This window comes from Rhamphochromis sp. 'chilingali' (genome assembly GCF_963969265.1).
Source record: "Rhamphochromis sp. 'chilingali' genome assembly, chromosome: 21".
NCBI classification, from domain to species: domain Eukaryota; kingdom Metazoa; phylum Chordata; class Actinopteri; order Cichliformes; family Cichlidae; genus Rhamphochromis; species Rhamphochromis sp. 'chilingali'.
In genome coordinates, this window is record NC_137949.1 from 31,192,325 (window position 1) to 31,203,739 (window position 11,415).

The 11,415-nt window shown below is 42.1% G+C and overlaps 2 protein-coding genes across 4 annotated transcripts; both read right to left on the reverse strand.

Annotated features, from left to right (window-relative positions):
* Positions 1–96: 96 nt before the first annotated feature.
* On the reverse strand, positions 97–7,343 carry arhgap11a (Rho GTPase activating protein 11A). Of its 3 annotated transcripts, none has more exons than XM_080871641.1 (12): positions 6,660–7,343; positions 5,634–5,701; positions 5,422–5,518; positions 5,073–5,329; positions 4,802–4,965; positions 4,563–4,703; positions 4,284–4,358; positions 3,729–3,902; positions 3,509–3,584; positions 3,065–3,176; positions 2,243–2,357; positions 97–2,154 (listed from the first exon to the last, which is right to left on the reverse strand). In XM_080871641.1, the coding sequence occupies exons 1-12, from the start codon at positions 6,786–6,788 to the stop codon at positions 671–673; spliced, it is 2,892 nt and encodes a 963-aa protein (XP_080727767.1). In that variant the 5' UTR covers positions 6,789–7,343; the 3' UTR covers positions 97–670. The 3 variants fall into 3 exon arrangements, with proteins under 3 accessions (XP_080727767.1, XP_080727766.1, XP_080727768.1); XM_080871640.1 differs by having other exon boundaries at positions 3,509–3,638; positions 6,660–7,342; XM_080871642.1 differs by lacking the exon at positions 4,284–4,358 and having other exon boundaries at positions 3,509–3,638; positions 6,660–7,342.
* A 420-nt stretch (positions 7,344–7,763) lies between these two features.
* Positions 7,764–11,176, reverse strand: actc1b (actin alpha cardiac muscle 1b). Its single transcript, XM_080871643.1, has 9 exons — positions 11,020–11,176; positions 9,837–9,987; positions 9,607–9,735; positions 9,369–9,479; positions 9,191–9,275; positions 8,765–8,926; positions 8,484–8,675; positions 8,216–8,397; positions 7,764–8,007 (listed from the first exon to the last, which is right to left on the reverse strand). The coding sequence occupies exons 2-9, from the start codon at positions 9,963–9,965 to the stop codon at positions 7,864–7,866; spliced, it is 1,134 nt and encodes a 377-aa protein (XP_080727769.1). The 5' UTR covers positions 9,966–9,987; positions 11,020–11,176; the 3' UTR covers positions 7,764–7,863.
* Positions 11,177–11,415: the final 239 nt, after the last annotated feature.

Consider the following 11,415-nt stretch of genomic DNA (forward strand, 5'->3'; position numbering starts at 1 on the left):
GTGCAGCCGTATCTCACTTTGCAGCTGTCTGCAGTAGCTGTAGCACTCCCCCTGGTGGTTGCACGGAGTCCAAAAATTATTCAACCACAAAACAAATCATGTTGTTTGACTTTATTCGTCTGATGCAGTTAGCACAAAAAAAGAAAAGAAAAATAGCTGAAGACTTGAAAAACAACGGCCTGCAATAGACATGTGATTTCATGAACACTGTTTGCTTTTTTCCTCCCCACAAAATCCAACAAAGGTGCATGTTTTCTTCCCCTGTTCAAGACATGACAATAATAATATGGAATAAAAACCCTTTCACTTCAGTCAAGTCCCCCCCCAAACATCTACCTAACATTAAAAGGGCATAAATATAATGACTCAATCAAAACATCCCAGTCACACCAATCACATTTTACACAATTTAGCCTGCACACTACTAACTAAACGTAATCTTATAGGCTGATATGTGTCGACATCTTAACTTCTAAATTGGTTTTACTGAAGTAAAACAAATGTAAGGCATACAAACATCTCCCAATAAGGCCCTAAAATAACACAAACAGCATCTAGACAGCTGACAATAATTTAAGACCCTGAAAACATGAATAGGTTAGGACGTTTAACATCACTCTCAGCAGACACCTGCATAGTTAAAGGAGAGAAGAGGCCAAATGGATATTCACTATAAATCGACAGGCTTCGTAGCAGACAGCAGCCTTCCTTGGTTGAGAGGGTTTCTGGGTGAACCTCTGTAATAGTTCATGTCCTTCCCAGCTAGCTGCTGCAGAGGCTTCTGAGCTCCTGATGGCTCATTGGTTGAGCAGTCCACTTGGGTCTTTGATTGGACCTTGTTGGTCATGTCGCCCAGCGCACAGGACTTGGTGCGTGACTTTTTTGGAGGCACTGGAGGGGGCTTCTGTAAAGGGCACGTGTGGCTGGATGGCACCTCGTGTTCTCCGTGGTGAGGTTGAAGTTTTGGGTGAGGGGAAAGGCCACTCTCTAGACTCACAGCCTTTGCTACTTGTCCACGCTGGTTGGTGATGGTACCTGCAGTTCTAACAGGTTTCCTGCTCTCTCCCATGAGAGAGTTAATCCTGCGAACAGTCTGACGCACAGGGGTGCGGTGGAATTTAAGCGGCGACTTGATCTGATTGCTCTTTGAGCCTGTGGGAGAATAAATGGTGAGCTTGTTGAAGTGCTGAATGTGGTCTGCCACACGACGCCTTTCAGCCTCCTGACTGTGTGATGAAAACGTTGGTTGTTTTTGGACTTTGGTACCAATCTCTGGAGAAAGTTCCCTCTTGTCATGTAACACACTGACTACAGCGTCAGTTTTAGGTGGTGTAACAAACTCATTTCGGAGTTCAAGACCTGGTTTGTATGGAGTTGACTGCCGTCCAGAAGAGACACCTAGTCTGAAGTGAGCAGGACTTTGGATATCCAGAGCATCAATCAACTTGCTGCAGTTCATCTCCTCCATCTCCCTTTCTCCTGCTCCTACTGTGAAGCTGTTATTCCCACCAGCAGGAGCAGCACAGAGAGAACCTTTCTCATCCTGGATGACTGGGCTGTGGGATTCAGCAGCCTCAAGAACTACACTATCAATATGCAAAGGAGACAAAGCAGCAATTTCAATCTGGCCAAAAGTAATGTTCTGTTCATTAGCCAGAAGGCTCTGCTGCATACAGAAGCTGGGGGCTTCACTTGGCACAGACAGAGATTTGGCTGTTGAAGTCTCTGGAGGAGGGTCTGTGATCATGTTGGATGGTTTTGAAATACTTGCTCCTGAGGCTTTGCGGGACTCCTGTATGACAGCCTGGAGATCACTTCCAGACTCTGAGAAGGCCTTCTTGATTTTCAGCAGGGTGGGACCGGTTTGTCTCTGGGCTTCAGGGATTGAGCTCTCGCTCTCGAGGCTCTCTGCACTGGAAGCACAACACAACTTCATGGGAAGGCTGCTTACTGCTGGGGGCTTGGACACGACGATGGCGGGCTCAGACATGTAGCTGCTTTTAAGGCACAGGTTCATTGGCGTATCCGTGAAAGACCCGCCGCTCAAGGCCTGGGCTCTTACGGGCGTCTCCGCACACCACAAGCTTCGGTGGGCATTTAAGTCACATCTGGGCGTCAGCAAGTTGTCTTCAGACTTACTAATGAACTTGGAGCCTGGAAAGGTACATTTTTGATATGCATTACATGACAAGAAGATTTAATATTTTATTTTAAGCATAAAGTTCAGCTGTCTGGTACTTACTCTTGGATTCAGTTTTTCCAGGCTGAACTGATGGAATAAACTCTGTCTCTTTGGTGAAACGGAAACTGGTGGTGCTCTCCTGTTTGGCAAGTCGCAAACCAATGGACTCAGAAGCCTTTATGAGCAGCATGAAATGAGAAATGAAAGAGGGTGAAATGTCAGAGTAGTATTTTGTTAAAAAGGATCCCACAGAAAAAACCCAAAAAGTAACATTAAGATGTTAATATCATGACTTTTGCGGTTAGTTCTTCAGAGGATGATAAAAATCACTCAGAAGAAACAATCCATTTGATTTTTTTTTAAAGTTTTTATTAAATCAAGAATACACAAATGACTATAAAGCATTAGTATAGAGCCTTAAACAGCCTACACAATGTACTCAAACACTGGTTACTATCTATCTATATCTAGATAGAGATATAGATAGATATACATACACACACACACACACATTTATTAACATTCGTCCACCTGAGTGCTTAGTGTAGTAAAATCACTGAAATCTAAGCATAACAAACACCATTCTATTGTTTGGTACCATGCAAATATCACAATTTGGTCAGTAATATTACATCATATTACAATTACGATTACCTGTAAAGTCCTGCATGGATTACTTGTTTTAGAGTTAGTCACTTTAAGTAAACTTAGTACATTAAAAACAACAATAAAAAAGTGCTACTGTGCACAAATACATGCCACATTACTCCTCATGTGCAAATGTATTAATTGCAGATTATGCATGAATGCACTTGACTAATCTTTCAGTGTTTATGGGAAAACCAGAGAAGTGGTTGATTTCCATCAGGCCAACACACTTACAGCGTCTTTGCTGCTCTTCCCCCCGAGGCTAAAACGCAAGCGCAGGGACTTGTGTGGAGCTTCTTTTTTGCTTGTTTTAGGAGAAAAGCAACCAGCCTTTCCAGACTCAACTCTGAAAAGGATAAATAAATAAAACAATTATTAGCAAGATAAGCTGGGGATAGTTTAGATTAAAGGCTAAGGCTTTACAAGTATATCTTCCTTTGGATGAGGGGTGGGAAATTCATTTTCCCAAATGGCAACATTTGAAATTGGGACTGTTGTGGAGGGCTACACCGATAATCAAAGAGAAAATGAATACATAGTTCAGCTTATTGGTGCTGCCCTTCACAACAGTCCCAGTTTCTCATGTTGCCACTTAGAAAATGAATTGCCCGCCTCTACTTTACATGATTTTAAATAGAAAAAGCAACAAAAGTGAGAAATGAATGATCACATCTGTACCTGTTGATAAGGTGTCTGCTGCTGAGTCGTCGGCTCTTCTTCCTTGCAGATGTGGTCGGTTGCCTTCTAGACCTCCCTGCTGACGACAGGACATTTTGGGAAGAATCCAGCATCCCCAAAGTACTGCAGGCTACAATATTTAAGGAGGAAAATTAAAGCTGTATTAAGATCAAGAGATACCATAGCAGTTTATGCCCAGTAATTAAACATTCTTTACTACCTGATCCAGGTGTGGAGGGCCCGTTGAACAAAATATCAGGAAGCAATTCTATCCCAAGGTTCTTTTTGACAGATCTACGTTTCTTGTTTGAAAAGCCAAAAGAGCTGCCAGACTCCAGAGGAAGTTTTCGCTTGGAGGCTGGTGTTGAAATCACAGGAGTTGCAGAAGAAAAGACTGGCAAAAATCACAGAAGAATTAATGTCTTCACACATGCAGGATTTGATCATTTCCATTTGAAAACATGCCAAACGGACTCAGAAATATTGGCAGAAGCTTGTAAATAAAATCAAAAATCATTGATGCAAAAAAAAAAAAAAAAAAAAAAAAGGCAGAAGAGTGAAAAGCCAATCAAGCAAGCCTGTGCATTATTCATTCATTATCACGGTAGATGCAAACTGCTTTAATCCAAGTGCAAAAGAAGATTTAAGCACGAAATCAAATATGTTCCCAGATTGATTTATTTTATTAAGGAAATTTTAGCTTGTCGTTTCTTTTGTATAGCAGATGGATTACTACAGTTTTATCATGCTACATGGCAGGCAACACGGTACATACCAAGACTGTCTGTGTGGGGGACATTTGTGGGTGTTCTATTAGTTTTTATCTTATTCAGTGCACCATTGACCACATCTGAAATATGAGCCAAATACACATTTACTGACTACAGCAGTTTAAAAATAACATTATTGAATAACATGCACTGCAATGCAGTGCTTACTTTCACTTGCATTTGTCTGATGTCTTGAGTGACATATTCTAGTTGAACTGAAACTACAAATATTCACATATTGTACCAATAAGCAAAGAATTACTGTAAATCTGATATAGCCTTACCACCCAAGCTGCGCCTGCTTTTCCTCTTCATTCCCGAGTTCAGCTCCGGCTCTTCTAGTTCATCATGAGCAGGAGACAGAACCCCTGCCTCACAGCCCATCATGGCAGGAACTTTGTCTTGAAGAAACTTTGGTAACACACCTTCAATGCACAGACAGTCAAATATTTAGAGGTAAAACAGAAGAGTGAAACCTGACATATAGAAGAAATGCTTTTAAGATCAGCGCCTCAGGTCATACCAAAGCTGTGAGCATTCTCTATGAAACACTGGACTACAGCGGCCTGCAGTTTGAGGCGTTTCTCAGTGTTGGCGTTCATCTTCTCTGTGCCATCACCAGAGTGGAGGAGGTTGGGTGCCAAGATTACAGACAAGTTACTGCTATCCATCTTATTCTCTGCACTCCTGTGATAAAGCAGTAAAAGTAAAATATCAATTCTTTAAATATAAAAGTATTATGTAATAAATAGCATAAAGAGAATTTGAAAAAAGGTGGTTTTACGTTAACTTACCGTTTAGATACATTGTAAAGAAAGTCAAAAAAATAACGCAGCACACATAAGTTCCTGTCTGGCAAAACACAAGACAGCAACATGGTGGCAGAGGTCCTCTCCTCCTCATTTGGGAGCTGCTGAGCCTTGAAGAAGGCTTCCTGCAGCTCTGTGGGAAGCACGGGCTCCGGTAACTCACGGAAAAACTGCTTCACCAGACCCGCCACATCGCAGGGAAGAGCAGTAGATAGGCACTCTTCACCCGCATCCAATTTTGCCTGGACAGACAAAACACAGCTCTGTTGTGTTAGACAGTCCCCAGTGTCAAGGTCACTCGGTGAAAGCGAGGTCAGCTTCAGCCATCACTCACCCTGAGTGCTTTCAGACGAACAACAGAGCCTGATTTTCTGAACAGGCCCTCTGTGTCAATCTGTGCTAGCAGCCTCATGCACGCGTCAACCAGAAAACTAAGGGCAGTTAAACAAAAACAAAAAAATCATTAGTATCAAATGCACAAGATGGGACATGAAACAACTTGCCAGCTGCAAGTTTGAATAGCCTAAAATATACATTATTACCTACCTTGGAACACTCCCACATTCCATATTGTAATATGGCAAATTCTCCAGGGACATACCAAAAACCTTTGTCTGGGGAAAAAATAAACAATAAAACATTATGTTTGCTCAGTTTTACAACTTTTAACAACAAGGCTTGAAAGTTGGGGAGGAACAGAAACGGAGCTATACTGCTGTAATAAAACTAACAATCTATAGGCTGCATCAAGCCACTCACATATTCATCCATTGCAACACTGTGGTTATACAGTTAGTGTGGTCTTCCTTACAGACCAAAACCACTGCCAAAATTGCCATTACTTTTGACCAGTTGACTGACTGGATGCCAAGCATTCCTAAGTTTAAGAGCAACACAGAGGCACTTTGTTGGTTTAAAACTGTCCAGCCTTTTTCAGCAGAGCAGAACTTTAGTACTTGCCTTCTTCCTTCTGACCTAAAGGTTGGACTGTTTCTATTAATTCTCTATCCACAAGAGGGACTATTTGTGCAAATGCAGAAGTTCAGCCTTCATTTGAAAAGTCAAAGTGTGTTGCAACTAACCTTGTGACTCCTGTAACCCATTTATAAGTAGAAGGGAGGGCTTCAGTAGTTATTTCCACTCATTTCCACATTAACTGACATTCACTTTAGCAACTTACATCTAATCATCTGTGCCGTCACAATGTCAAAGTGTGTATTAAAGAAATATTTTAAAACCCACACAAATATGAAGCTATATAAGAAAACACTGGCCTTTAGACTAACAAAATCTATGCTGTGAACAATGACGGCAAGACCCAAACAAAACACCTTCAGTGCTTGGGTGACAACAGTCTGCGAACAAATGGGACTCGTCAGCTTTCAATAATATGCTAATCTGATTCAAGAGTCTAACCAACACAATGCCCAAGGTTAATAGTGTGAACTTGCTGATTTGTCGTCTAACTACACCAACACAACGATTATGATGAAGTCCTACATTTCAGAATCGCTGCAAATAATTCAAGTGAGTGGTGTTGAAGATTAGTAAAAACGTTTTATTTAAACTTACCGAGTTGCTGGCTGCTGACTTGCAGCTGGCCGCTTTGTTTTTGTTCCAGTTCTTTGTTTTAATCCCGTACGCTGAGCGGAGGTGCTGCACGGCCACTAGACGCATCACATTTTTCTCCATGACTCTCATTTTTGCAAACGTACCTCGAAATTTTGCACTGATCACTTATCTCTGCCACAGCAAACTCGCACTCACAGCTCTAACAGTTCAGGCCTGACCGCAGCCTCTTTGACTTTGTTAATTTCCCAAGACCTCCGAACGATAACTCATGCTCAGCGTGAATATTAAGCGTCCATAAAGCTCTGTAGCAACACAACCGTTGATCAGCTGTATGGAGAATAACCTTACTTAGTCCTAATGAATAGACAACTCGACTAAAGTTACATTATGGAGCACTTATCTAAAGGTTAACTTCATGCATACGTTGCGATGCAGTTAGCTAGCTAACATTAGCCAGCTAGGTTAACACATTGACTTTCCCCTACTCTGAAATAACCGACACAGCATCTAAGTTGCACGCGGTCTAAAACGGCCTACCTCCTGTAAAACAACAAACTCTATAAATTAAATAAGTTTAACTCGTTAGCTAGCTAACTGCATTGTAATAAGGTTCGCTCCTCACATCGGTTGCCCACTGTTTCCGCAATGCATTCAAACAGCAGCGCTCCCTGCTCTCTCCGCTGTGATTGGCTGAAATCCTTTTGAATAACGTGCTTGCTTTTTTGTTTGTTTTAACACCCAGAGCAGCCTCGCTGGGCGGTGCAGTTTCTGTTAAGGCAGAGCAAAACTCAAGCAGACGCTGCGATCAACCGGTAGGCCATGTAGTTTAAATGAGTCAACCATTTGAAAAGGAAATTTCCGCTTTTTCGTGCCTGTACACAGACAGTCCCTCTTTTATGCTGTGTCTAACATGTCTAGTAATAAGTAAAGTTAAATATAACCTGACTTTTAAATAACCAACATGTTTACTGACACCACCTGAGTCTTTAAGGACTTTAAGGACTGGGAATTGTAAAAGTTTTTATACCAGAGAAATGACCTAGTTAATTTTCTCAGTTAGACTATTTCTTAAATGATCCATATTTGTTTCACACAACAATATCATAGGAGGTTCTCTCACAAAGGTTTGTCTTTATTACAATAGAACATACACTTATATACATGAGACAGCAACGTGAAAATGCATGGATGAAAGGAGGTGTGCTCAGAAGCATTTCCTGTGAACAATGGAAGGGCCGGCCTCATCGTACTCCTGCTTGCTGATCCACATCTGTTGGAAGGTGGAGAGGGAAGCCAAGATGGAACCACCAATCCAGACGGAGTACTTCCTCTCAGGTGGAGCAATGATCTAAGGAAATGTTAAACACCATTTAATCAGAATACTTTAATCCCTAAGGAAATTATCTGGGTTACAGTTGCTCAAGGTCAATAACAGTAACAGACTGAACTAATTAAATAATTCAATATATTACAAAGTTTACGAAATAAATGTTCATGATGTGTTAATTGACTTCATCCATGAGTGTATTTACTTAAAACGTCTGCAATTCTCTCACCTTGATCTTCATGGTGCTTGGTGCCAGGGCTGTGATTTCCTTCTGCATACGGTCAGCAATACCAGGGTACATGGTGGTGCCACCAGAGAGCACATTGTTGGCATACAGGTCCTTACGGATGTCAATGTCACATTTCATTATGCTGTTATAGGCAGTCTCATGGATACCAGCAGACTCCATACCTGGTGGAAAACAAGTAAAAAGATTAAAAAGGCGTTTTGTAACATAGACAGAAACAGTGTAACTCAAGCATCGAGACTGAACTCACCAATGAAAGAAGGCTGGAAGAGGGTCTCTGGGCAACGAAAACGCTCATTACCAATGGTGATGACCTGACCATCGGGCAGCTCGTAGCTTTTTTCCAGGGAGGAAGAGGAGGCAGCAGTGGCCATCTCATTTTCAAAGTCAAGAGCCACGTAACATAACTTCTCCTTGATGTCACGCACAATCTCACGCTCAGCTAAGGACCAGAACGTTTAGCTATTTAGGAAAATCCAATTCATGCATTTTTAATACGCAAAATAATTAATCAAGATGGCATAGTCCTACCAGTTGTGACAAAGGAGTAGCCACGCTCAGTCAGGATCTTCATCAGGTAGTCAGTAAGATCACGACCGGCCAAATCCAGACGCATGATGGCATGTGGGAGAGCATAACCCTCATAGATGGGAACATTGTGTGTTACACCATCGCCAGAGTCCAGCACAATACCTTTAACGAGCAAATAAGAGCAGCAGTTCAGCTATGTCACACATCACTCACTATACAATGTTGCTGACATCACTGAGAACACATGCTGCTGTAGGGGGATTAGCACCTCCACTTGACAAGGAGACAGATGACAGACACAATAATAGTGTAAACACACACATCATACACATCTCTTGCTTAAGTACTGGATCTGTATTTTACATTCTGGAATAACTGATCTCAGACTCAAATAAACACCTGGAAAAATGATTGAAGTTTACTGACCAGTGGTACGGCCAGAGGCATACAGAGACAGCACAGCCTGGATGGCCACATACATGGCAGGAACGTTGAAGGTCTCGAACATAATCTACAAGAGAAAGCAAGCAGAATCAGAGGGAGAAGAAACACACAACTTACGTATAAATGGGGTCTAAAACAATTGATTAGTTGCTTTAAATACCTGAGTCATCTTCTCCCTGTTGGCTTTGGGGTTCAGGGGAGCTTCAGTCAGCAGGGTGGGGTGTTCCTCAGGAGCTACACGCAGCTCATTGTAGAAGGTGTGGTGCCAGATCTGACCGAGGAAAGAGAAGAAATCTGAAATAACTGAATAAGCAACAACCTGATCTTACTAACGAGGCACCAAATGCTCTTATAATGGCTGTAAAGATAAAGTGGGGTGTAGGTGAAATTGCACAAACCTTCTCCATATCATCCCAGTTGGTGATGATGCCATGCTCAATGGGGTACTTCAGTGTCAGGATACCCCTCTTGCTCTGGGCCTCATCGCCTACATAGCTGTCTTTCTGACCCATACCCACCATCACACCCTGAAAAAAGACACATGAGCTGGAGTATAAAACACATGAAAACAGTTACCCTAAACATCTTTTTAACATTGCACTAAGATAGTTTTTTGCTTGGAGCATACCTGGTGGCGGGGCCTTCCAACGATGGAAGGGAAGACAGCACGGGGAGCGTCATCTCCAGCAAATCCAGCCTTGACCAAGCCAGAGCCATTGTCGCACACAAGGGCGGTAGTCTCATCGTCGTCACACATGATGAGGCTTTACTGGGGTGATCTAAAATTTGATGAGAAGGTTTAGGCTGGTTGTTAGGACCATCTGCCTAAATTCTCCGTCATGTAAACTAAGGATGTGTTATTGTTGAACAATCACTGACTTTATTGTTGGAGCAGCTGATTAAATGAGACCCTTTAGAGATAGAGTCAGTCACTCGTGTGGTTAATAGATACGTATTAGCTGTGATTTAACAGTCCTTTGAAGAGCAGCCAGCACTATCTGATAGCTGCTCTTATGGTATTATCACTTGTGAATACTAACACAACTCAATTCAGTGGGTGCTACAGAGCTAATTCGATGTGGATGGATGCTATTTTTGTCCGACCCTTGTCAGAAACCCCTGATACCATATCTCCACAGCCACGATTGTTCCTGGGGTATCTAAGAGCTGCTGAGGTAGCACCAAAAAGGGCCACAACCGGGAGACCTGTGAGCTATTTTAAGCTCAGCACCCCCACAGCCGTTAACAGGGTTAAACAAGTGACACATTGATCTCTTGCTATTTCAGGTCAGAGAGAAGTGCCTGGCCAGCACCCATCTGTCTGTACGCTGTGACACTCGGGTTTTACTACTTGCTTCTGTGACCCAGCTGCCTCTAAACCTAAGCCACTGAGTCACTGGTAAATTTAACCAACATCCTCTCAGAGTTGCACTTTCCAAGTACTACTCTAGTGTGACTTTGTAGTGTATCGGTATACTTTGTGAGACTTTGCACACTACAAAGTGTACCGATCACAGGAAAACACATCACCCCACTGTCAGTCGTTTGTGGCATCACATGCAATCAAACCATTTTAAGCAAAAAACAGGTAGAAATAACACCAGCTTTCACTGTGCTCCACAAATCCAGTCAGTGATTCTAACTTCTGAGGACGCTGAAATAACCTAATCTATTCTCTCATAAAAGTAAAAAAAATAAAATCCTTCATTTCAAATAACAGGTAGTAACTTTCCTGAAGGTAAAAAGAAGGCAGTTGCACAAGCAGATACCTCTTCAGTGATTCAAAGAGACACACTTTGAAATGTACTCACCTAAGCAAGCTGGAACACAGATGCTTCCACTGGGATGCAGGGTCACAGTCAGAGGATCCCCTTAAATATGCCCCACAATGGGTCGAAGGACAAGGGGCGGGGCTGAGAGTTCACGCGAGTCCAAATAAGAGCTGCCAGCAAAAATCCTCATGCCCTTGGAAATGTGTGTTTCACATACATGGAAGAGACTTCTCTACAGTGCACTCCTACTCGCTCACAGTTTAAACATGACATGTTAGTTGAGTTATTCTTGCTTTTCGGATGCACCCACAGATGACTATTGATATGAACTACTGAAAGTTTTTTTCAAAAACTGGTGTAGATGGTTGTTATATGTAGGTCTTTAAAAAAGCTTTTTAAGATAATTAAGCATTTTTCTATATTGTTACTAAAACT

Excerpts from the sequence above, each read along its gene's own strand:
- arhgap11a (XM_080871640.1), bottom strand. The coding sequence starts at position 6,788 with ATGAGAGTCATGGAGAAAAATGTGATGCGTCTAGTGGCCGTGCAGCAC. Across the intron at positions 4,359-4,562 it reads AAGCAGGCGCAGCTTGGGTG|ATGTGGTCAATGGTGCACTG; the intron begins GTAAGGCTATAT and ends CTCATATTTCAG. Across the intron at positions 2,155-2,242 it reads TGGAAAAACTGAATCCAAGA|GCTCCAAGTTCATTAGTAAG; the intron begins GTAAGTACCAGA and ends GTACCTTTCCAG.
- actc1b (XM_080871643.1), bottom strand. The coding sequence starts at position 9,965 with ATGTGTGACGACGATGAGACTACCGCCCTTGTGTGCGACAATGGCTCT. Across the intron at positions 9,480-9,606 it reads ACTGGGATGATATGGAGAAG|ATCTGGCACCACACCTTCTA; the intron begins GTTTGTGCAATT and ends TTCCTCGGTCAG. Across the intron at positions 8,398-8,483 it reads CTTCCAGCCTTCTTTCATTG|GTATGGAGTCTGCTGGTATC; the intron begins GTGAGTTCAGTC and ends GTTTTCCACCAG.